Below are 23,589 nucleotides of genomic sequence, written 5' to 3' on the forward strand. Positions count from 1 at the left end.
TTGTAAAGAAATTTGAAGACTTCAATATATGGTGGGATTAGTCAGATCACTAGAAAAGAGTAGGAATTCCTTCTTATAGATCCTACCCAAAGCCACTCTTTGATCCATGATCAACATAGGAATTACCTGACTCTTCATACCATCCTTTGAGATCCACTCCAAGGCAAAAAAGAAGTCATTGGTCAGAGGTACACTTAGCTGTTAAAAACTAGGTTGGCAGTATACACTCACATTCCCAACCATGAAAGTCAGCCAAACTGAGTTATGTCATTCAAGGCTTAGGCACATGCAAAATTAAGAAGAAGAAGAAAAACCGAAGATAATGAATAAATGATATGAACCTGACATGAATGAATATGGTTTTTTAAATAGTTATGTTATTTAATAGGTAATGAATGTAGTATACATATTATCGAATGAATATATATATGTATATATATATATATATATATATTACAGCTTTAACACCATAAAATTTAAAAGTCAATTTTGGCGCACCAAGCTTTGCGAACAAGAGTGGGGATAGCAGTTTCTTTCAAACATAATGGATATCAATCCAAAACGATATGAAAGAATGAATTTTTCTTTTTTAGATAATTATCTTAGCTAACAGGTAATAAATAAAATATAAATATCATCAAATTCTAGCTTATGAATTCACATCATCATCCCCGAAATCTAGGTTGAGCATTCGATAATTATTAATAATATATATAATCGATATCTACATGGATTTTTTTTAATCTTTTCATATAAAATATTAAAATTTTAATTTTTTTTAATTTTTCTGAATTGACCCATAAAACCCAAGATTCGATCAAACCAGGTCTAACTCCCAGGCCGGGTTTAATATCCATGCAGGTTAGGGATTGAAGGAGGCTCGCTGCACTCTAAGTGCGTGTGGGTGCAACGTGAGGGAGAGACCTTGCAGTAGGTTCAACAATAATGTATTTTCAGGATAAAAAATATAACTAATAAAAATATAGAAGGAAAGTGAGGGTTTCTATAATTATCCCCCAAAAAAAATAACCAGGAAATAGACACCGCCATGGGAAGAAAATATTGCTTCTTCAACTTGTGTGATAATAAAAAAGAATGATGTACATTTTAATTTAGGCATCGATAAGAACCAGGAGGTTCTGCCATCACCACATCGCTTGTACAAAAAGAAGTCATCACAATTTTTCTCTGCTATATAATTTTCGGATGTTAAATAGCCAGGAGCTAACCACCAAACAAAGTAATCTAAGTATATCTCGTGCTGTTCCTCCTTCCCCACCACTTCCTTTTCACCCTGTCAAGGGCACCTTCTTCAGTTCCGAGCTTATTCAAAATCACCTTTGTTTCCCGTAGTCTCGATCCATAATCCTTCTTCCAAGCTTCAAACATCTGCTTCAACCTTCTGAGCTCTCGGTCAGGGTTCAAACTTGCTTCAACCTGACCTGATTTTACCTCTACCAAGAACTTGGCATCATCACCAAACACTTGACTCCTCTGCTCAAATTCTTCAGCCATACGGCTTATAACACTCAAGCCTGCACTCATCGGTCTAGCACTGTTACTTTCTTGACCCCTATGGTTGCTTCCTGTATCCCAGCTAAACTCTCTCTCATCACTTGCATTGACAGATGCATCAGAATTTCTCTCAGAATCATCAATGGCTAGGCTCTTCTTTGCAATGGAGAGACTGGATTGTAGGGATCTCATCTGTTTCTGCCACACTTCTTCCATGGACTTCATTTTCAACTCATATTCTGACCAACGGTTCTCATACTGTTGGAGCCGTTGGTGAAGGACGTCATTCTCCTCCTCTTTCTCTCTAAGAGCAGCTTCAGCTTTGAGAACACGTCGCTGTAATTCAGCAAGAAATGATGCCTTCACGAGCACCTCATCTGACTCATTGCCCTGTTGAGAAATTGAAATTGTTTTTGTATCTCAAGACAAGGGACTCCAATATGAACTGTCTTCTTAGGAAAGAAAGACTAAACAATCACACAAGGTGGTTCAGGGTGGGGGGGTGGGGGACAAGAAATGATCAATACTAAAATGGTTAAATGAACCAAATCCAGTGCATTGGTATGGGATAATATTCCTGAAGCTCATAGACATACATCTAGCCATGTTCAATAGTGAAACAAATATGGAACCGAGAGCAAATTAGCATATGAATGGAAGTTATAAAGGAGATCAAGGAAAGTGAAGATTGGATAGGTACCTTGGTTGCACCAGATTTCAATAATCCTACATCACCCGAAAATCTTCTCACCAACCATCCACGAATAACTGCAGCATAGCACAGACATCATGAATAATTGACAGAATCTTATTATTTGAAGCAGAGACAGCAAAGCAGGCTCAGTTTCAGCATTTTCATACAGAAAATGTAAACAATCTCTCAAGAGTTGACTGAAACCAACTAAACACAATGTCCAGGAACCCACCCAGAGATTGTACTTTGCAAACTCTGAACTCAAGCATTCAGATGAGCAAAATATCTTACTTGGCAGCACTAGACTTGCAATTCAGGAACAGAACTCAAGTTTACCTGATTGTATCATGATTGATGCTTGATGCATGTCTTTGTATTTTTTCCCGCAGATTGTGCTTTTGATATGTCTTTGTATAACAACGGCTGCTCTATGTCTTTGTTGTGAGACTGCATATTCCTTTCTGATTTTCTCTCCACGAACAACTGCATGAAGGAATGAAAAGGTCATCTTCACAAGCACTCTTTCAAATATTTTATGTTTACCTTTGCATGCATGATGATGCTTGGAAGCAAACATAGGTTCAAACTAGAAAAGAAAGGGTAATACATGACTGTAGAACACAAATTCCTCTTTTGAGCTCCCTGAGGTAAGCACGAGCTTGGTGCCCCCTGAAACAGCTTTGAACACGTAAAATACCATGTAGCGTGTGGTTTCTTGTATCCTCAAGCACACCAATCTGAATGGAATGTAAAAGATGAGCATAATGGTTCAACAATTATATTTAATAGTAATTAATGGTTGATATTCAAAATGGTATTTATGTTAAAGAGTGATATAAAATCATTCTTAGAGCCTCACTCAACAACTTAACAACAAAGCATTCAAGAGATTGAATTTCATCTCCCCATTCTATTTAACTAAATTAATAAATTTAAGCACAAGGTAGTGGGCTTATGCATGTTTTAAGTCCAGGGGGCTTTCATGTATTAGAGAGTAATATAAAACCACCATGAGAGCCTCACCCAACTTGAGTTTTTGGATTGAAATGGCTTTTTTACAATTTATTCTAGGAAGAAAAGGCCCTCAAAGAAGCTATGTATAACGAACATCTGGCAGATATTTGCATGTAGGTTTTCACATGTGTTTTTTGTGTGCATATGCGGATTCTCCATTTCACCTGTCCTGTTCGGAAAAATAATTTTGTGTAGCCAACTTGATACATCTCTGGCAAGATATCGAACTGATGAAGAATTGCAACCGAAATACTCAGTGGATCTTGAGAATAAGCAACACTTTCCAGCAGAAGAAAACCATATCTGATGAAAAATCATGTCAGGCAATCAGCATCCCCATAGTAAAATGAGATACAAAACGCCACAGAATAGGAAAAATTTGGAAGCTGTCACATCAAGTTAAAATAGTAATTTTCTTTACCTTCTGGCAAACTTCTGGTGTGACATTCTGGTAGGAAATCCAGACCTTGATATACGAACTACTTCAAGAACTCCACAACATCTCAGTTGCTGCAATACAAGTCCTTGCTCATACGATCCAGGAGATTGCGAGTTGTTAGGCTTTATACAACGTATGAAATGTGGTGTTGTGTTCTCTAGACGTTGCATCAATTGGAACAGTTGGCCCTATACACCGAAATGCCAGATTAATAGAATACAAGCAGAAGCTAGATTGTTATCTAGCATTAACACTCATCTGCGCTGAACAATATTAAAAGAAATAAGCTTTCTAACAACTAGGATTCAATGATTCAGATACTGGATCATCAATGAATAATGGCTAACAAAACCCTTATCTTGCTTCAAAAATAGTGAACAAAACCTTACATCATTAGACTCAAAGGAAATCTGAGAAAACTAATCCATTGCCAATATAAACCTTAGGGCATCGCAATTTCAAATATTATATTTGAGGACAAACAACAAAAAAGCAATATACCTTAAATTTTGTTGCAACACTTAGCTTTTGTGAATCTGCTCCACCTGCTTTATATAAAGGACCGACTACAGGTTTCTCAGATTGTGTAAGCATATTGGAAGCAAATATCTGAGGGAGATGGCATGAACATGAAGAGAGAAGCTGGATAGAGTCCAAGTGTAATAAGTCTCTATTCTTCTCCAGAAATCCAGTTGTATCATAAGTCACCTGAAATTCAACACAGTAGCAGAATTAAATGAGGTAGTCTTCTGAATACCAAAGTGTTATGGCACCTACATTGTTAAATTACCATAATCTTCTGGGAAAATAAAAGAATCAGAAGCACAATCATTCAAAGCTGAGTCACACTAAGTACAAGGGATATGAAGAATGGCATTCATTAAAATAGCACCACAAATCTGTCCGTCAGTTTTGATCAGAAGGAAATGAACAGACCAATATAAACATTTTTCACAACAGAAGGAAAGCACAATGGACTATCCATTGACTAAAAGGCCAATACCTCGCCCGCATAATGGCTGACACTGAAGGCTTTGCCTCGCTCTCCTCTGAAACAAGAATTAGAGTTTAAATGCTGTTTAAGCTTGTTGGCAAATGTCAAATCTGTGCCATTTGGAAAGGTGGACTCCTCATCCAGCAAAGATAATAACCCCAAAGGTTTCTGCATATAAGATAAAAGGACCACGCTGAATAAACTCAAATTTCAAAAGCAGAAGAAATTTGAGAAAAGTTCAAGTCTTCCAACTATGAAACTCAAGCATTAGAACTAATGCAGTAAACATAATTAAGAAACCATGTTTTCTGTGAATGATCATCCATATTTGTTAACTTTTTAAACAAAAAAGTCATTGTATCGGGTTTTCCATTCCTCTATTTCACAAACTAGAAAAATAAAATGAGTAATACACTGGTAACAAGAAGGGAGTCAGCTTTGGTAGCTTTTCTCGCCAGTATCTTGGAACTCTAAAAAAACATGTTCCATTTTTCTTTCCCTAACCATGTTAACAGAAATTATCCCATTTGCACCTCAATACTCGCAGTTGACTTGTAAGAAGACAGAGTAAGAAACTTGCAATTCAACATTGATGGGATTCCTATCCTTCTTCACATATGCAAAAGAGCACAGGTTGACAGAAATCACTATCAGGTCTGCATATAGTCCTCAAAACATTATGTGGTGGTGAGGATAACCAGAACATCAATTTACATGTCATATCAAGGTATATTCAACAGGCTAGAAACATTATATTACAATAGAAGTACATATTTATAGTTCCAACACTACAATAAAAAAAAAATAAAGAGCATGAATGAAACATTCTAGTGATCAACTCTGTACCTTTTCAAAAAGATTGAGACAGTCCTGGTTATCATCAAAATCAACCTTGGTCCAGTCAATGCCATCTTGTATGTATTCCTGGTCGACAAGAACATCTTGTAAAAACACACCGCAATTGTTTGTAATACATTCTAACTGCTTAGGCTACAGAAATTTGAGAGTCTAAAGCTGTGTGTGCCATATATAGATGTTGAGACCCCTAGTAATCCAGCATAATGCTATTTAAGAATTCTTAACCTTTTTTTATTTCCAAGGAGCCAGAAGTTCTGCTTTCTAACCGACATCGAAATAGGTGCACATTCACTATTGAATGTAAAATTTTAACCGACCCCTCACACATTATAGCCTTGAGTTCAAATATGAAACCAGGAGTCTTGTAAGATATTTAAAGAGGCTTACCTCCTGCTCCAACTTGAATAAATGACGATTGAAGTGTTGCTGCAATCTCTCATTTGCATAATTTATGCAGAATTGCTCAAAACTATTCCTCTACAGTGACAAAGTAAATAGCATAGAATGTCATAAATGAAAACTCAACCCACAAACAAAGAGATCATCACAGTAGGATGATGACAAAACTTACTTCAAATGATTCAAATCCATAAATGTCAAGAATGCTGATGGATCTGCCAGTTCTCCTTTTACCAACTGCAAGTGATTTGTTGACTTGTTCAACAAGCCAATCAAACAAGCAAGAATAAATTGACTTGGCCAGAGCATCTCTTGTATCTATTGCCTGAAAAGTAGAAGACAAAAGTTGTTCATAGCTGAATATTTTTTATGTAGTTCGTGGAAAAAAAGCATCCCATCAAATTTACTATTAATAGGAGCTCAAGTACAGACAGCTCATTGTGTCCATACATATCTATACATATTTTCAAATTCCATTTTCAAAAAGATAACCACCACCAGACAGACTGAAGGGCGGTTCAATAATGATGTTTTAAAGGTGAAAGTTTGAAAAGGATAAATGTACTTGTTTAGAACCATTACTTATGAGAGGCATGTAAATGTTGCCTTGCCATATATGTAAGTGTGTCAAACCCAACATTCAGTTGCCCCTTAAATATATAACAAAAGAAAATTTTTTACATTTTCTAACCTGTGATAAGGATAGCTTTTGGACAATTGTATCATTTCCGACTCTCATTTTGCGAGTAGATAAAGCCAGCTTAAGCTCCCCAACATTACAGCCAATCAATTTTGCAACAGTGGTTAGACCTGAACATGAAAAGTGCAAACTTCAGTGCAACAATTTGTTCACAAGCTGATGGCACCATACCAATAAATTTTTTAAAAGAAAACATAGCTTCATTTGCCCCTAGAAATGAGCACAATCACTCTAAGAAGGATCAATGAAATCAAATATTAGATGCTGTTGGAACTAATACTACATAAAATAGAACATAACTGAAGTTGTATTTATTCCTCACAAATAAATAAATTAGAAAAATGAAACAAACTGCAATAGCATTATTGCAGTAACTATTGCATGTTTCGTTACTCGGGAGGTCAGCATTTTAGTTAGCATTGTCAGCCTGCTTTCATTATTGTGCTGAAATCTAATCCTTCATGACTAGATATCTGTCAAATCATCCATAACTAACAAAATACATTCAGCTGTCGTTTATATTTAATGGTCCATGTTGATGCAGGGTGGCCTGTCAAACCAAAGCAACTCTTCTCTAGATTCACTTCTGAACATTAGTACTTTTTTTTTAAGATTATTATTTTTTCCTTCAAGGGTTTTTTTTTTCCGACAGTTCCAGCTTTCCTAACATCTTGATATAGGCAAGAGGATAACTGTAATCTCAGTTTTTCTCTTTTCTTCTATAAAAACTTACAACTCTCGCCACATATATGACATAGGATAATAATATTGACAAGAACAACGAATATGATGAATTTAATATGTTAAACATCCAACACTAATGGATGTAATTCAAATTAACTTTCAGCAAGAATATTACCTTCATCTGCCAAAGGTTCAACATGATTTTCATTATCAACAATGGAAAACGAGACATTTCCTAACCACAGTACTGCAGCAAGCATTGCAAATACACTCTCTTGGTCTTCCTTACTGACATGAACAATATCCAGAGCTTCCTGAAAGTTGTTAGAGCCATAAGCAAGTTGATATGCGAAAAATATAATCTCAACATAGGAGAAGTGAAAGAATTGAAAAATAAATGCAACTACACAGGAAAATGGGAAGCCAAAAACGAACCATAACACCACGGAAGCGTTCAGCGTCATCGACACCAGTAATTGTGTAGCAATTGCTCTGTCTCAAATATTTATATTCACTTGCAATCTTCAAGCTTATTTTCTCTGTGCTCATAAAAGAAACGGCAGAAAAGGCCAAGGAACAAGAAAAGGAATTATTGCATAACAAATGATGAGTAATAAACTGGGAAAAATACCATAGATAACAAAGCTCGCTGGAAATCATCATCACTATTATCATAATTATTAGGATTTATTTGCTATTGTTACAAAGGGATGTATCGATATGTCAGAATAATTTTTTTAAAGAAAACAAACTTGGTGTGATCTTAATATATGCATCAAGTTTTTAACACATTGAGAAAAATACATGGTAGTACATACCTCTAAGTTTAGGTGAAGCCCCGGCACAAAGCTGATAAAATATATGATATGACCTCTCACCCTCCATGCATTGGACGACTCTGGACTGTTTATTTAATAGATTAAATTGGCAACTAATAGCAAAACTGAAGCAGGCAATATCCAACAAGGGAATGGAAAAATACCTTTTCAAGTAAAACTGTTCACCAAACAGGAGCAAAATGTAGAATCATAACTCAAAGTCAGTAACAAAATTTCCAAAAAGTGAACCAGAAAGTATATTCAATGCCATTAAAGGACATCGGTAGTTCAAGCAATCTTACATGTTTGAATTTTGGCACCTGATATTTTTCCAGTTTCACTAAAGTGGATTTCAATCAACTTTCCCTGCAACATGTCCAGCCAGAATATTGATAATTAAAACTTAATTCTGGATGATAGTAGTGCCGTCATCTCACAATACCAGTTGTTTAACCTAAAGAGTAAAGAATACTAAGATGTTCACACAAAGAACACGGAGCTTACAAAGCGACTTGAGTTGTCATTCCTCAATGTCTTTGCATTACCAAAAGCTTCTAGAATAGGATTCGTTTTCAATATTTCATATTCTATCCCACTACCACCACCAAGAGCAGCCAGATATTGCATAGCTATCTTCGCTGTCTCTGTTTTTCCTGCTCCACTTTCACCACTGGGCAATAAATGAAATCAAATTCAGATGTGTGCATGGTAATAAAAACGCTATTAACTTGTGCTTCTTTGGTCTATCATGTTATGTGCCATTTATTGGATGGTATGCATGGGTACTTTATCATTTTGAGTAAGTGATGAACTGGTTAAAAGAACACAAAAGGGAGGCACATGCTTGCACATCAGAGAACCATGAGAGGGAAAACCATCCAAAAACTAACAATCTAAATCATCAAAATCTGAAACACACAAGATAAATAAAAGTGAGAAGTACATGACCAAGTGGAGTTCGAAGAAAGAGAAAATTTCTTACTCGAATATACTTCATCTGATAGCGTCAGCCACTCAAATATACATAGCCAAGAGAAAAGGTCAAAAAAGGAATTCCTTGCATACGCAAAGCAGACAAAGGAAGAATTAAGTCCATAAGTAGACCCATAAGGCTAGGTTATTAAAATTGCTACCCTTTTTTTTTGTGGAATGACTATTTCTAACACATTGAGATGCAAGGAAGTTGTCATATTTAAAGTTCATTATGTTCTCCAGTAGCTTCATACTCATTTCCACATAAATAATGAGATTATATATCTCAAGATGACATTTCCAGATGAAAATCCACCAAACTTTTGACATGAACATTGACACTGTTTTGCAAACTTCAAATGGATAGAAGGAGTCTGAACAATGCATGGTTGCAAATTGTCATATAAACTATCTATAAAATGCCACATTGGGAGTTCCTAGTCAAACTTCCTAGAAGAATGCACGCCACATTGTGAGTTCCTATTCAAACTTCCTAGAAGAATGCAATGTGATGAACAATTTAGTTGAGATAGAAAGTGTTGAGCAAGTAACTGAAGCTGAAGAAGTGCAAAAAAAAAAAAAAACAGAGAGGGAGAGAGAGAGAGCTTAATTTCTTGTACTTTACTAACCTTATAATGATAGATTGATTTACTTCATCTGGATAAAGGGGAAAAAGGGAATAAGAATTCCACAGAAATATGACAAATTTCAGAAGTTCACAAACAAACTGAAACTATAAATCTTTCAAAATATATGAAAAATTAAACCACCTCGTATCATTTCCCGGATGGCCGTGTCTGTAATGGCATACACATGTGGGCTCTCCATAGATTTATTCTTATATGCTTCAATGTAATTATTTCCATATAAAGGAACTTCCTTGAAAGGATTGATGGCAACCAAAACTGGCCCTGCTTTTGTCTAAATTGCAATCAAAGAATTACGGGAAATCGGTATTTTATTAGCTGATTCCAAACCAAATATAATACTGATACAAACACTTACATAAATCATATCACGGTTGTATCTATACTGAAGATTGTACAGCACTGATGGCTCATTTAAGTAACTAAGTTGCATGAGATCATCTACACCATCAAGGATATCAGGATTTGCTGGAACAAGACTCTCAGTTTTCACCTTTAAAACCTATAATTTGAAACGCAAGTCAATTTTAAACATATCCCCAACTATTTATACCACAAAACACCTTCAAAGATTAATTTTACTTACTTTTCCATCTGGAGGGGAAATGACAGACTCGGTCCCTGAAGTTGATAAAATCTTCCCCAGCTCCCAATCCCCATTTGAAAGTTGAAACCAAGATTGAAGTTTCTGAAACAGTAAACTTAAACATAGGTAACAAGATTGATGAGTTGAATGCTAATTAATCAACTTAAATCCTAATGGCTTCAGCATAATTTAGTAACAACCTCAATGTTACTATGCATCCTCAGCTGCAAAAGATTGGGCATAATCATAACAAAAACTAATCCCATTCATGCACAATACCTTTTTTGCAGCATAGGAACTGGTGTCAGCCCACCTGCGCTCCCTGTGAAATGTTGATACCAAGGGCAAAGGTGTGGGCACAGTATCCAAATCTTCATCACCCACAGAAGGTCTTTGTTCAACCAAGATGGCAGCTTGACTGTAAGGTGAATCCTCATTGACATCATTGCCAACACTATCCTCAGCTCCCTCGACAAGACCATTCTCTAGATCATTTTTTTCAGGAACACTCAAACAGGCTGTATTGCTATTTACCAAATTTGCGTTTTCTGATTGTTCTGATGTCGGCGAACCAACAAACCTAAAATCAACTGGCAACGATTTGATCGACTGGAAAGAAGGCAAGACCTGAGATTTTTTCTGCAACATTTTCTCTGATCCTGACGATTGAGCTCCCACAGATGCAATGAGATAAAAGAACAATTAAAAAGGTAACTTTTTAGCTTTTCACTCTAAAAAAAAAAGTCATATCACGAGACCCCACTTTGAACTTATTTGGTTACAGCTTAATGGAGGGGACCGTAGTTTTAGAAACCGACCCTAGTGCTCCCTCGATACTTAGTCACCACCATTGACAAGCTCAACACCTTAAGAATCTATTCAAGTCCTTCGAAAGAAAAAATCAAAATGAACCTTCCCTGTCAGACACTTCTCACAAATCCCGAATTATAAAATGGCTAATTTTTCATCTCTCACTGATCTTCAAATTCACCCCCAATCTTCAAACTCCAATTACTTGAAAACTCTTCTAGTTTCTGCAAACATTAAGCAAAGTAACTAACTTTTATACCTTCCTTAACAAAAAAAATCACTTAAAAGGTTAAATCATATCTAAAAACAAAACAAGAAAAATTGTAAGACTTGACTTGTCTATGCTTTTAAGCAAGGTAACAAAATTTTAAAATATAATCAAAGTAATTAAAAAATGAGGACTTTGAACTGTGAAGTTTGAATCTTTCTCCACTAGAGACCAAAAACAAAATAATAACCAAATCAAAGAACCCAGGTTTTCTCCATTTTCCTTCATTTTCTTCTACTTTCTCAAGAACCAAATAAAGTTTAAACACTTGAAAGCAAACAAAATGAGCTGAATCATAACCGATCTAATATGAAACTCGCATTTTCAACACTCATCAACATTAAAAGTTAAGAAAAGAAACAAGAAAAGAAAATTCAACTCCGAACTTAACAATTTAAAAAGAGAGAGAGAGAGAGAGAGAGAGAGAGAGAGAGAGAAAGCTTCTCTTCACATACCTTGACAAAGTCTACAATGGGCTTTGCATAGAATCAAAAACCCTTCTCAGTAAAGCAAATTAATTCAGAGCTGGAAGGTCGATCTCAAGAAAAAGCCTCACTAAATCAAGAAAAAAAAAAGTGAAGTTGAAACAATGAAAAATGAAGCTCTCTTTTTCTGTAAAAAAGAAAAAGAAAAGGCAAACAACTTAACAGCTCAAAAGCGGCAGCAGCAGCAGCAACTATTGCTAGAGAGCGGTGGTGCGTCGTTTGGATTGCGAAAAGGTGAGGGAAAATTGGAATGGGAGGCAGAAGCAGGCAGGCTTGTGGAGAAGAAGCTGTTTTTTCTCTGCTTCACAAATAATATAAAATAAAAACAATAAAGAGAAGGAAAGAAAGCTCTCTTTCTCTTTATTTTTCTTTCTGTTTTTAAAATTTTTATTTGATGTTTGAATTTTTGTAATTTTTTACGTACCAAACGAATTTAAGAGGTAGATCTTTAACGGCTCAGGTCGGTTTTTAAATTATCATTTTACCCTCCACTTTTTCATTATTACTGCCACGGGCGTTTTCTTTTGGCTTTTGAATTATGATTTATTTTTATTTTATTTTATTTTTTAATATTATGATACAGACTTACAGAGTATTTTTAAAAATATATATTTTATTAAAAAAATATTTTTATATCAACACCTCAAAACCATTAAAAAATATTAATTTAATATATTTTAAAAAATAATTTAAAAACAAAAGTTATTACACTCACGGATATTTCAATCTATCAATTAATACAAGTTACTCCTTGATTTAAAATTAATTTTATTTTTTAAAATTTAATTAAAAACAAATTATAGTGAATTCTTAATTTTTTAAAACTGGATTGAAATTTGAAATTAATATTTAAGAAAATACATTGTATTGTCAACAATTTCAAATTTGATTGATGCTTTTTTCTATAAAAAGGATAGCTAAAAGGAATTTTTTTTAAGAAATTAAAACGCAATATATTATTATCAGCAATAAAAAAAAACTTACAATTCAAGTCATTGAATACACTTTTTAATGAGTACAAGTATGAGTGCATTTGAAATTATTATAGAAATTACTTTTTAAAGTAATTTTTAATTGTAAATATATTAAAATAAAATTTATATTTTTTTTTAATATTAGTATATTAAAATAAAAAAAACAAAATAATAATTTAAAATTCAAAAATACAATTTAGTCACGCAAACAAACACTATTTATATGAACTCGATTCAACTAAATATTTAAAGTAGAGATCTTATCGACATGAATTCCAAGATAATGGTTCGAAATAAGTTTTTTATAAAATATATCAGAAAAAATAATTATTATTTTTTTTAATTTTAATTCTTAATAATTTTTTAAATTGTTTGGTATGTTTTAAGTGATTACAGGTGAGGTTTTGGTTTTCAGCTAATTAATTTCTAAAGCAATTTGACCACTCGGCCATGCTGGACAAAAACAAGGCCACAACCGACTAGGAAAAAAAACAATAACAAATCATTCAACGAGGATTTATTTCTTTTCTATTTTTTATTTATTTATTTTTGGCTATCTTTCTGTTAATGCTGCTGCATCTTTTGGCAAGAATATCCTCAGTTCTTCCCACTTGGTTGGAACAAGTCATACATAGCAATTGTTACCGCCGCCTTTATTAATAATGCTTCCAATTTAAACCACAAGAGTTGTAGCTTAGTGATGATTTATATGGCTATTAATTTTAGAAATTTTTGGATTAATCGAGGTGCGCACAAACTGGTCCGAACACCCGTGTTAATAAAAAAATAAATCAATGATAATAATAATATTTTCTATTTAGTAATCTAGTATAGCATGCCTAGACCAATTTGATTTAAATATTTTTTTGTAATATTTATTTGTCACTTGATTAAATCCCTCCACAAAATTGCTGGTTAATAAGAACATGAATTAAAATATTCCAAAAAAAATTAGTTGTAACCATAAAATTATTGTTATTTTCATAAGAATATCCGGTAAGTGGATACTAAATGATTGAATGAGTATTAGTCAACACCTAGACGCCATAATTTTAAATATCATCCTGTCCCACTTGAGCCTGTAAAATGGCGGAAAAAATCCCCACTCTAAAAAAAACAAAAAACTCAGAAAAAACAAACAACACAATACATGACAGATTTTTAAAAGATTATGAACGTATTTATTTTTGTATTTTAAAAATATTATTAAAAAAATATTATTTTTTTATTTTAAATTAATTTTTTTAATGTTTTTAAGTCATTTTAATATATTTTTAAATAAAAAATATTTTACAAACAATGTGCTATAATACCAAATAGATTCTGTATATTTTATACATTAAAGATGACATAAAAGAGGATACGAGGGTGATTATGTCAATTAGCAATGAGGAAATTGAGGGCAGATAGATTTGAGTGCACGAATCAGCAAATATTGGAGGGAGCAAAAACTAATGTGTTGTTTTGAATATGACCGTTAGATTGGAGTCAGACGGTCATAAGCGGCAGAAAGCCAGAAACGTGAGATTCGAGAGAAGGAGCTTATGACACGTGGACTTTTCTTAAGAGGGCGGCGAATGTTGACTGGGGTAGTTGGTGTTGAGGTTTAAGTTGATTTTTGTTATGTATTAAAATATTATTTTTTTATAATCTATAAATTATTTTTAATTTTATTATATTAAAATTATCTAAAAATAAAAAAATATTTTTTAAAATAAATAAAAAAATATTTTAAAAAAAAAACGTAATTCTAAACTGCCTATATCCAAGTTGTAGATTCGGATTAATTGTGATTTAATTGTGAGGTGATTTTTTAAATATATTTTTTGATTTGAAATGTTATAAAATAATATTTTTATTTTTTAAAATTTATTTTTAACATTACTATTTTAAAATAATATAAAAATACAAAGAAAAAAATAAATTTAAAATAAAAATAAATTTTTTAAAATATAAAAAAACTGGATTCTTTTGATTATCATTTTAATATGATTTTCGGAACGAAAATCAGATTAGTGGACCCCACCCTGACACAGCTTGGACAGGCTAATCACAACCCTTGGTTTTTCTTTTACGTTTTTCGATGATAAAAATAGTCTGACACTTTGCAGCGCTACTCTATGCATGAAAAGAAATTGAAAATTTTGTTGGTTTTAATATTATTTTTTCGTGTTGGCTTTTCAATTTTTCTGGTTCTCAATGTTATAAAAAAAAAAGGGAAAATCTAAAGATAATTATAATTTACAAAAGAAGCGAAAATGGCAAAACAATGGTTCCGTGGTTTTTTTTTTAAAAAAAGGGAAAAAAAAGAGGTGAGGATGAGTTCCTTGAACAATATTTATTTAAGATAGCATGCTTCTTGTCGAGGAACGGAAGTAAACACCAACTTCCTAGTAATTTTTTACTAGAAAAGTCATAAAAACTTCACTTGATTTAGGCTTTTTCACATATATGTGTCTTGGGCTTGGACGTTAACTTTATTTCTATATTTGATTATGAGTTTCTAGTATTTAAATTAGTAAATTATAAAATGAAAATAATGTACAAAAAAAAAATGATAATAAAAGGTATATGGCTAATATGTTGTGATTGTTGTTTATGGTTGTGATTGTTATTTATGGTCGATGATCTTCTCTCCTTATGACATGAGATATTTATATAACTTAATCATATGAGCTTATTTTAGAGAGCGTGGAGTAATAATTGAGAACATTTGTAGATGTCATACTAAAAGGAGGGTTAGACACCACAACCATTAATGGAAAAAATGAGAGTTTGCATGTGACTAATGAGAAAGGTTTGTCTTTTCGGGATACAAATTGGCTCGAGATTATTATTAACGAGAGAGATGAACATACTGACAATTTATGCATAAGCATAGGAAAGTATGGCGACATAATGATATCCTTAGAGGTAGAAACTCTATGTTATGATGTGTGATAGTCGCTAGGCTTCTTGGGAATTTGTATGAAATTGGCCCTACGGTGGTTAAGACGAGTCCCAAAACACAATCTATTATTGAGGGCCTAAATAACAAGGCCATGCTAAAACATGGATAAACACCCTAACATTTAAGCTAGCTGAAATAACAAGGATGTCTAATTTCCCTATCATTTGAGCTAGCCCAAACATCATGGATGTTCTTTTTTTGTTGTTGTACTATCATTTACTCCCTTAATCTTTCAATATTTATGTTTAAAAGAGTTAATCAGTAGAAGTTGGAGAGAAAGAAACATTTATTGTTTTATACATGTCATGTTGTCTTCCCATGGATTTTATTTCCCTATCTGCACTGCAGACCTTGATTCTTTTTGTTAACATGCCTTGCATGAGAGATGAGAGTTCTAGCATGCTGAGAAGGCTGGCTTGTTTGTTCCTCCGATGGTGGAGAAGCTTAAATAAAGACGTGAATATTTTGTTTTAGAGATATGATGATTTTATTGAAGAAATGAAGATCTTGTTTAGAGATATAGAGATTTAGTTAGAGATATGGAGATTTTCATGTCTTTTTATTTTATAATGATGATTATTCCATCGATACTGGATTCTTTAGATTGTTTTTCAAGCAAACCTCAAAGTAGCCTCCCAATTATATATTGATTCTAGATTGAGTTATTAAATAATTATTATTTTCAATGGAGTCCTTCCATCCATATCTCTCAATGAATGTTATTCAAATTATGCATAAACAACACTATTTTATATAATGTTTTTCTTTTATTATCAGTTGTTTATAAGAAATTTAGATGAAAAACATAAATGAGAGGTTTCAAGAACTTTAAAAACTCATGTAATGTAGTGATATATAACACTTGATTAAGATCTAGGTTAAGGGTTTCTTCATCTTTATTGATTGGCCAATAACAACCTTTTATTTTTTATTTGTTTATTAAAATCCCATGCATACAAGAAAAATTAAATTGTGTTGGTTATTGTATTTTGTTTTTGGATTATGGTGAGAAATTTGATGGTAGAAATATCACTTCTCTGAATGTAAAAATAATAACAAAAAAAAGCAATATGATGATTTCCCCCCCTTAGTTTTCTTTAGAAGGAAGTAAATATGGTAGCACAATAGGTACCTAATATTAAAATAGTGTTTGATAGTGTGGTTCAATTATATTTTTATTTTTTTTAATTTTAAATTATTTTTTATATGTTTTTGGATCATTTTGATGTGTTGATATCAAAAATATATTTTAAAAAATAAATAAAATATTATTTTAATATATATAATTTTTTTAAAAAAAACTAACATTCTCTGAATCACTCAATAATATAACATGCATCTTGTCATGGAAGAAGGGAAGTGTGTGTGTGTGTATATATATATATATAGTAAGAATTGATACAAGAGTTGATGCATTAAAGTAGATATCTTCTTGCATCACCTTAGTTTGTTTTTTAAAAAAAACATAATTTAATTTTTTTTATATCAAATTAAGACTTGAATAGGAAAAATATAATCTCGGAATGTAAAAATTGAACCAATAATACAATGATTATTAAAAAAAACAAGAATAAGGTATTTTTAGATTATGCAAACAATTCTTAGTCCAAATTTTACTAATTTCACGCAAGCAAGCATAGTAATTCACATTTATTGGAATAATTAGTTAGACCAAATGATCTAAATAGCTCTAATAACAAATAAAGCCAATGTATATTCTTTGCTCACACGAAATGATCTAAGAATATTATTATCTTCGCCATGAAAGGAAAAAAAGGAAAAAAGTGCATGAAAGAAAAACTGTTCATTTAGAATAAAAATTATTAATTATATCGCATATTCAAGAAGTGGATGGTTAATTATTGTAATTCAATAACATCTACACATTTCTCATTGTTTGTAAATGTTTTTTTTAAGAATATTTATATAAATAAAATTTAATATATTAAACATATTTTAATGCATTAAACATATTTATTTATTTTTAATTTTATTTTTAAATATTTTATTTTTAGGCAATATAGTTTACATTCGAAAGGTAAAAAGATCGAATTGTCTCAAATGAATCTCGTAATAACTAATAAACTAATATGAAAAGACCATTCTAAACCCAACACCAAGATTATTGATTTTTCTGAAAGGACAAAATAATAATTATATTATTGCAGTGAATATTAAACGTATTTAGATGCATATATAGTGAGTTCTCCATGCATTTTAGTTTTTTTTTTTAAAATATAATCTTTCTCTTTTATGTTTTATTAATTTGTATTAATGATCAAACACAGTGTACCCTCCACATGGAAACACAAATCTAAGCACATGCTATGTCCTTGCATGGAAGATCATTGAATCAATCATGTGAAGCACTTGTTAGATCTGTTCACAGAATTTCTGTGCAGTACTTCTCAGCAAAAACTCTTTTGACATGGAATTGTCCTCGTCCTATATCCAAAGCAACATTACATTTCCTACCTCATCTTGTTCATTTTGACTTTAGACCTTAAAGATCACTGTGGGGTTCATATCACTGTCTGCTGATCACGACGAAGAATGAGAACTTCAAATTCATGCGTGCTTTTCTGATCAAGGTTTCGAGTGCTTGATTTCTTTTTCCCAATTGAATGAATGGATGGATTCCTAGTCTTATTTATTGTCAAGATATCTTGAGATCAGCCTTCACAGGCCGAAACTAAATCTTTTTTTCTGTTCTTAAACTGCAGCATTCTATAGATTTTTAGTTTTGTTCAAATGGACCTGAAAGGTAGACCTAATTTTGGAGACCTGAGAGGTGAGTGTTGACCTAATTTTGGAGTGTATTGATCACAGGAGGACAACTCAAATGAATCAAATAAATAAAAGAGTTCATCACTGTGGAATGATTGGATGGATTTTATCAGTATGATCAAGCTAAGCAACACTGCCAAGTGCCTCGACATCTAAAATTTATGTGCTTTAATCATCTCTGTAGGTGGGTGTGATATCACATTACATGCACTCACCAAAAAGTGTGATCGACCACCAGTTTTTCTTTTTATAAAAAATCCCTCAAAGTGATTTTTGTGCTAGCTCATATAACCATCCTAGTTGACTGTGGTTGCTTAAAGTGATTTGATGCTCGTTTTTTTTTAAAGTATGTTTGGAAGTATAATGTATGTTCTTTTAAATTTTAATTTTTTTTGTTTAAAATAAATTTTTTTTATGTTTTTTTTTTGTTTTGACGTGCTGATGTCAAAATTAATTTTTTTAAAAATAAAATTTTAATGCATTTTTAAATGAAAAACACTTTAAACCGTCATTACTACCACAATCTCAAATACAATATCCTAAATAAGATCTTGAGTTCGAGCCTTATGAATGGAGTACGTCATCGCCGAGAGAGTTTTATCTCTTAATAGGCAGACACAGGTCGATCGGATTATTCGAGGTCCAGTAGACTTTAAAATAGTAGGGTTTAGACAAGAAAAAAAAAAAAAAAAGCTATATTGGAACTTAAGCACCATGGCCAGTCCAATGGTGTTAGGCTACATATCAACATTAGAGGTGTCTGGATCTCGAGAGTTGACACGTAAAAGATGGCATTACTTTCGAAACAGCTACTCTAACAAGTTTTTTTCACCAATGTAATGAGAAATCTAATGTTAAGTAGGCATTCATTGAGAGAAAATCAGACCGTATCCGAAAGATTATGATGACAAGAAAGATTGAGTCTGAATGCAGCTATCTGGATTGTAATCGAAGCATGATAACTTGATGTTAACAGTGGCAACTTTTGAGAATTAATTGGCCCCCTACCGCATTAGAGGCAAGCTTAATCCAAAAGCCAGGGACCAGGGAGAGTAATACCAAGAACCCAAAAGGCAGGAGCAACCATAATGCCCCCATGTGTTCGCAGCTCCCTCCCATGGCAGTACTGCAGTGGACGCGAAAAGAAAGTGTGTGTGTGAGAAGACCATACCATCTTCAATAATTAAAGAGGCCTTGGCACAGCAGAGAGGATCAGAGGAAGTGCCCTTTTAGTATTTGATAAAGACTTGTTAACAAAAAAAACTTTAAAAACATAAAATGGCCTCCATTAGGTCTTCGAGCAGTCTCTTCGTTTCTAAAAGCTTCTCAACAGGGAAGCCAGAAGAAGAAACTATGCATGGGTCATGGGCTTTTCTATCTTCGCCATGTTGGAGACAGGCAAAAGCTAGCCTCAGGGCCCACAGTTCTGACCTTAAAAAGTAAGGTTTAGATTAAGGGTTTCTTGTAATGGGTTACAGCGCATGGCCCACTAGCGCATTGCATGTTTGCTGCCATGATCAAGTGATCGCCTGCTCCACCTGACGTTAGCACCATGCTTATTAGTGTCAGAAGAAGCCTGCATGTAACACTTATCTGTTTATAAAATAATTACTCATGAGAATTAATTTAATAAATAAATAAATAAATAAACTTGTGGGTTTGGATAGTTGGATCTAATTAAGATAATGAGCGACTCGAATACATTAACAAAAACATGTGTTGCACTATGCATTAACATTATATATTTTGTTTTTATTTTGATTATTAAACTTTTTTCTTAGACTATTTGGTCCTTTTGTGTCTAGATTGAAGGTAAATTGCTTCCAATTTATTGATGAAGGACATGATTAAAATTTAGAAAACCAATGTGAAGAAAACAAGGAAAGTAGGTGGTAGTCTTAAAATTTACGAGAAAAGTTTATTTTAATCCTTCATCTTTTTAATTGCCTACACGAATGTATAAAATTTACAGGAAAGTAGGCGCATGGGCCTTGCTTGCAAGACCCTGCAACGCCTTGTCTCTTTGCTTTATATATATAAAAAATTATTCTTTTTTTTTTGTTTAATGTATACACTTTTATATTTTTTTAATTTATATTTAAATTAATATCTCCTCTCTCTTATTTTTAGGTTTTCTTTTGTTTTTTAAATAACAATTGTTTTTTTTAATTATTTTGAATGTATTTAATGTTTCAAAAAGATTATTTATAATTTTTTAATATAAATAAACTTTATTTTCATGAAGTGTTTATAAAATTAAAAAATATTTATTCTTTGTATGAAAAAAAAACCCTTTAAGATATAAAAAAAGCATGTACATTAAAGAAAAAAAGTTGAGGATAATATCATACTTATCTATCTTTTACTTTTGCCGAAATGATTATTTTTTTTATTTTATAATTTAACTAGCATTAACATCTCTTTCTCAGTTTTTTGGTTCATACATTTTAATATTCATTGTGTTTAGTGTAAACATCGTTTTTACTTTTTTTAATTGAGAAAATCATGATATCATAAAATATACTCGTAATATTATCTTATTTTTTTATCATGTTAAAATTAACTTGAAATCTCACACGTATTGTTACATTAATAACTTTTTTTATATATTTATTAATATATATGATTCTCGTTTTATTTTTATATATAATCATTAATTTTTTAAATCATCATTACACTTTTTTTCAGTGTAAAAAAAATTTAACAACACCTGTATATTTGATTTTTAGATAAAAAAAGAAATTATCCCTCCCGCGAAGACGAAACAAAGATCATTTGACTAGTGGATGACTAACCTTAGTGGAGATCAGGATGACAGTAGAAGTATGGAAACAAAGCTCCAAGCAGAAACAGATAAAGTCCGATTAGATCATGCTTTATCAATAATGTCATAGCTTTTCTTTCTTCTTCTATAATTATTTTATAAAAATCAAACAAGGAGGTACTGGGAACTGGCCACAACCAGAGGCATGGGGCTAGGCAAGGCATGTTCTTGTCAAAAAGTACAAAACGAACGATATGTTTTAGAAGAAAGCCATCAGGTTTCTGAATTTTTCCCTTGATCATATCTCTTTCTGGAAAATGGGAATGCCAGCTCGATCGATAGGTGCAAAATCCATCATGTGTCCTTTTGTCAGTTCACATGTCAAGCCTTGTCCAGATCCCAAAAAAGCCTTCACGTTGAGGATAAAGCAAGCCGTCATTCTGAACTGTAGACCTTCACCTTTTTTAGACTGGATTAAATCATATATTATCAGCAATCAGTCTGTACACACCTTCGGAATTTGAAGGTGACTATTAAGGAAAACAAATCAATTTTCATTACTCAATATAGGTATATAAATCTTCAGTATTTAATTGAAAAACCTCAGTATTCTATTTCTCACATTTTTTACTAAAGCTTGCAACAACGTAAATGGTAACATCATCATGATATTCCTCTTAAAAATGATCAGTTTACATGCATCAGATTAATTAGTTCTTATAGTTTAGAACTAGTTTTATAAAAGTTATGTTCGTAGCCAATATCTTCAAAAACTTTAATGCTAGTAAGATTCAAACTTGAAATATTGAAGGAAACAAACCCCTCAAACCCTTAGCTAAATACCGCTAGATCAACACCTCGAAGTTTAAGAAGAAATTGAAGTTGATGCTAGTAGAAACTATAGAAAGTAAAGCCAAACAACTCATTGATTTCTCTTTATTGCGGGGATCAAACTGTAGTTAAGAGTTGTAGTACCAATTAGATTGTACATAAAATGGACTTGGAATTCATATTTTAAAGAGAAGCTCCACGAAAACCAGAAAGAAAAGCCAAACAACTCTTTTATCACTGGTTTTCTTGAGGGTACAGAAACAAAACTAAAGCTGGGTAGCTTGGCTTTTCTTGTTGTCTCAACTATCTCTCTATTTGGATTTTACTATGGCATCAGATGCCACAGCAGCCATACATCATTGGTGCAATAAACAAGAGTACTCTATCAGATTCAAGAGACTCAACTTGACAAGCTAGCTACTATATAATATGATAACTTGTTAAGAGAATCATAATTGATTTCCTTCACGTTATACATCACTTCTTGATGGATAAAGTTCAATTGTCAGTTCTTTCTGCAACCCATTTTTTTCCTTTTGATCCTGGTTCCTTGCACTGCTAGAGGACCAAATGCACTAGGCCTCAGCGGATAGCGATGCAGAAATAAATCTGTCACTGACAGGAGATGGCTATGATGTCTTCTTGCGAGCCAAGAGAGCTTCGGAGTTGCAATGCCCTGGCATTGTCTCTTGTGCTATTGCTATGGCCATTGCCACTAGAGACTTGGTTAACTTGGTAAAACTATCCTCATTCTCCATGTATTTTTGCAAAAATATTTCCAATATATCCATTTACCAAGGCTTCAAGGGTGGATGGGATCCATCCTCAAGAGAACAAGCCATCCCTCAACTAATCTCACTCTACAAATCCAAAGGCGTATCTATTCTAGACATGATGGCCTTATCAGGTGGACACACCATAGGTTTCTCACAGTGCAAGGAATTCATGCGAAGAATTTAATTATGGCTACAACAGCACATTCGACATAGACCAACAATGAACCAAGAACATGCACTGACCCTTCGTGGTCCTCGTCCTAAGAAACATCTTGATCCTACTGTGGTTACCCTTAGTGATGTACCAACCCCATTTAACTCTTACAATGCTTATCAACAAAACCTTAAAAAAGTTCTTGGGTGGCTGGCAACTGACCAAATGTTGGGTTTGGACCTACTAACTCGAGTTCCTTTGTTGCAATCATGATAAAGTTGTATCAAATTGGAGTTAAGGCAGGGAGTGATGGCGAGGTTAGAAGACACTCTGACTCCTTCAATGATCAATTGCAAGAGTCACTGCTATCTTTCTTCTTGGAAGTTAAATAGGATATGTCAATTCACATTATGACATTCTTCTATGTTGTAAGATGTTTCTATTTTAATACAATCCCAATCTCCAAGTTC

At 32.8% G+C, this 23,589-nt stretch overlaps 1 protein-coding gene and 1 pseudogene across 5 annotated transcripts; one reads left to right on the plus strand and one right to left on the minus strand.

Moving 5' to 3' along the window:
• Window positions 1-1,051: 1,051 nt before the first annotated feature.
• LOC7486359 (myosin-1) lies at window positions 1,052-12,259 on the minus strand. Of its 5 annotated transcripts, none has more exons than XM_024601748.2 (25): window positions 12,047-12,259; window positions 11,854-11,953; window positions 10,600-10,979; window positions 10,321-10,422; window positions 10,093-10,236; window positions 9,858-10,008; window positions 9,717-9,744; window positions 8,620-8,785; window positions 8,418-8,481; window positions 8,280-8,293; window positions 8,116-8,200; window positions 7,733-7,836; window positions 7,473-7,611; window positions 6,605-6,723; window positions 6,086-6,238; window positions 5,902-5,991; window positions 5,503-5,580; window positions 4,666-4,824; window positions 4,164-4,370; window positions 3,645-3,850; window positions 3,388-3,526; window positions 2,817-2,946; window positions 2,546-2,692; window positions 2,216-2,283; window positions 1,052-1,905 (listed from the first exon to the last, which is right to left on the minus strand). In XM_024601748.2, the coding sequence occupies exons 3-25, from the start codon at window positions 10,966-10,968 to the stop codon at window positions 1,246-1,248; spliced, it is 3,522 nt and encodes a 1,173-aa protein (XP_024457516.1). In that variant the 5' UTR covers window positions 10,969-10,979; window positions 11,854-11,953; window positions 12,047-12,259; the 3' UTR covers window positions 1,052-1,245. The 5 variants fall into 5 exon arrangements, with proteins under 5 accessions (XP_024457516.1, XP_024457513.1, XP_024457512.1 ...); XM_024601745.2 differs by adding an exon at window positions 11,084-11,354 and having other exon boundaries at window positions 11,854-12,259; XM_024601744.2 differs by having other exon boundaries at window positions 10,600-11,354; window positions 12,047-12,258.
• Window positions 12,260-21,563: 9,304 nt separating this feature from the next.
• Window positions 21,564-23,531, plus strand: LOC7486360 (peroxidase 65-like; annotated as a pseudogene).
• The last annotated feature ends 58 nt before the right edge of the window (window positions 23,532-23,589 follow it).

Source organism: Populus trichocarpa, chromosome 5 (genome assembly GCF_000002775.5).
Source record: "Populus trichocarpa isolate Nisqually-1 chromosome 5, P.trichocarpa_v4.1, whole genome shotgun sequence".
NCBI lineage: Eukaryota > Viridiplantae > Streptophyta > Magnoliopsida > Malpighiales > Salicaceae > Populus > Populus trichocarpa.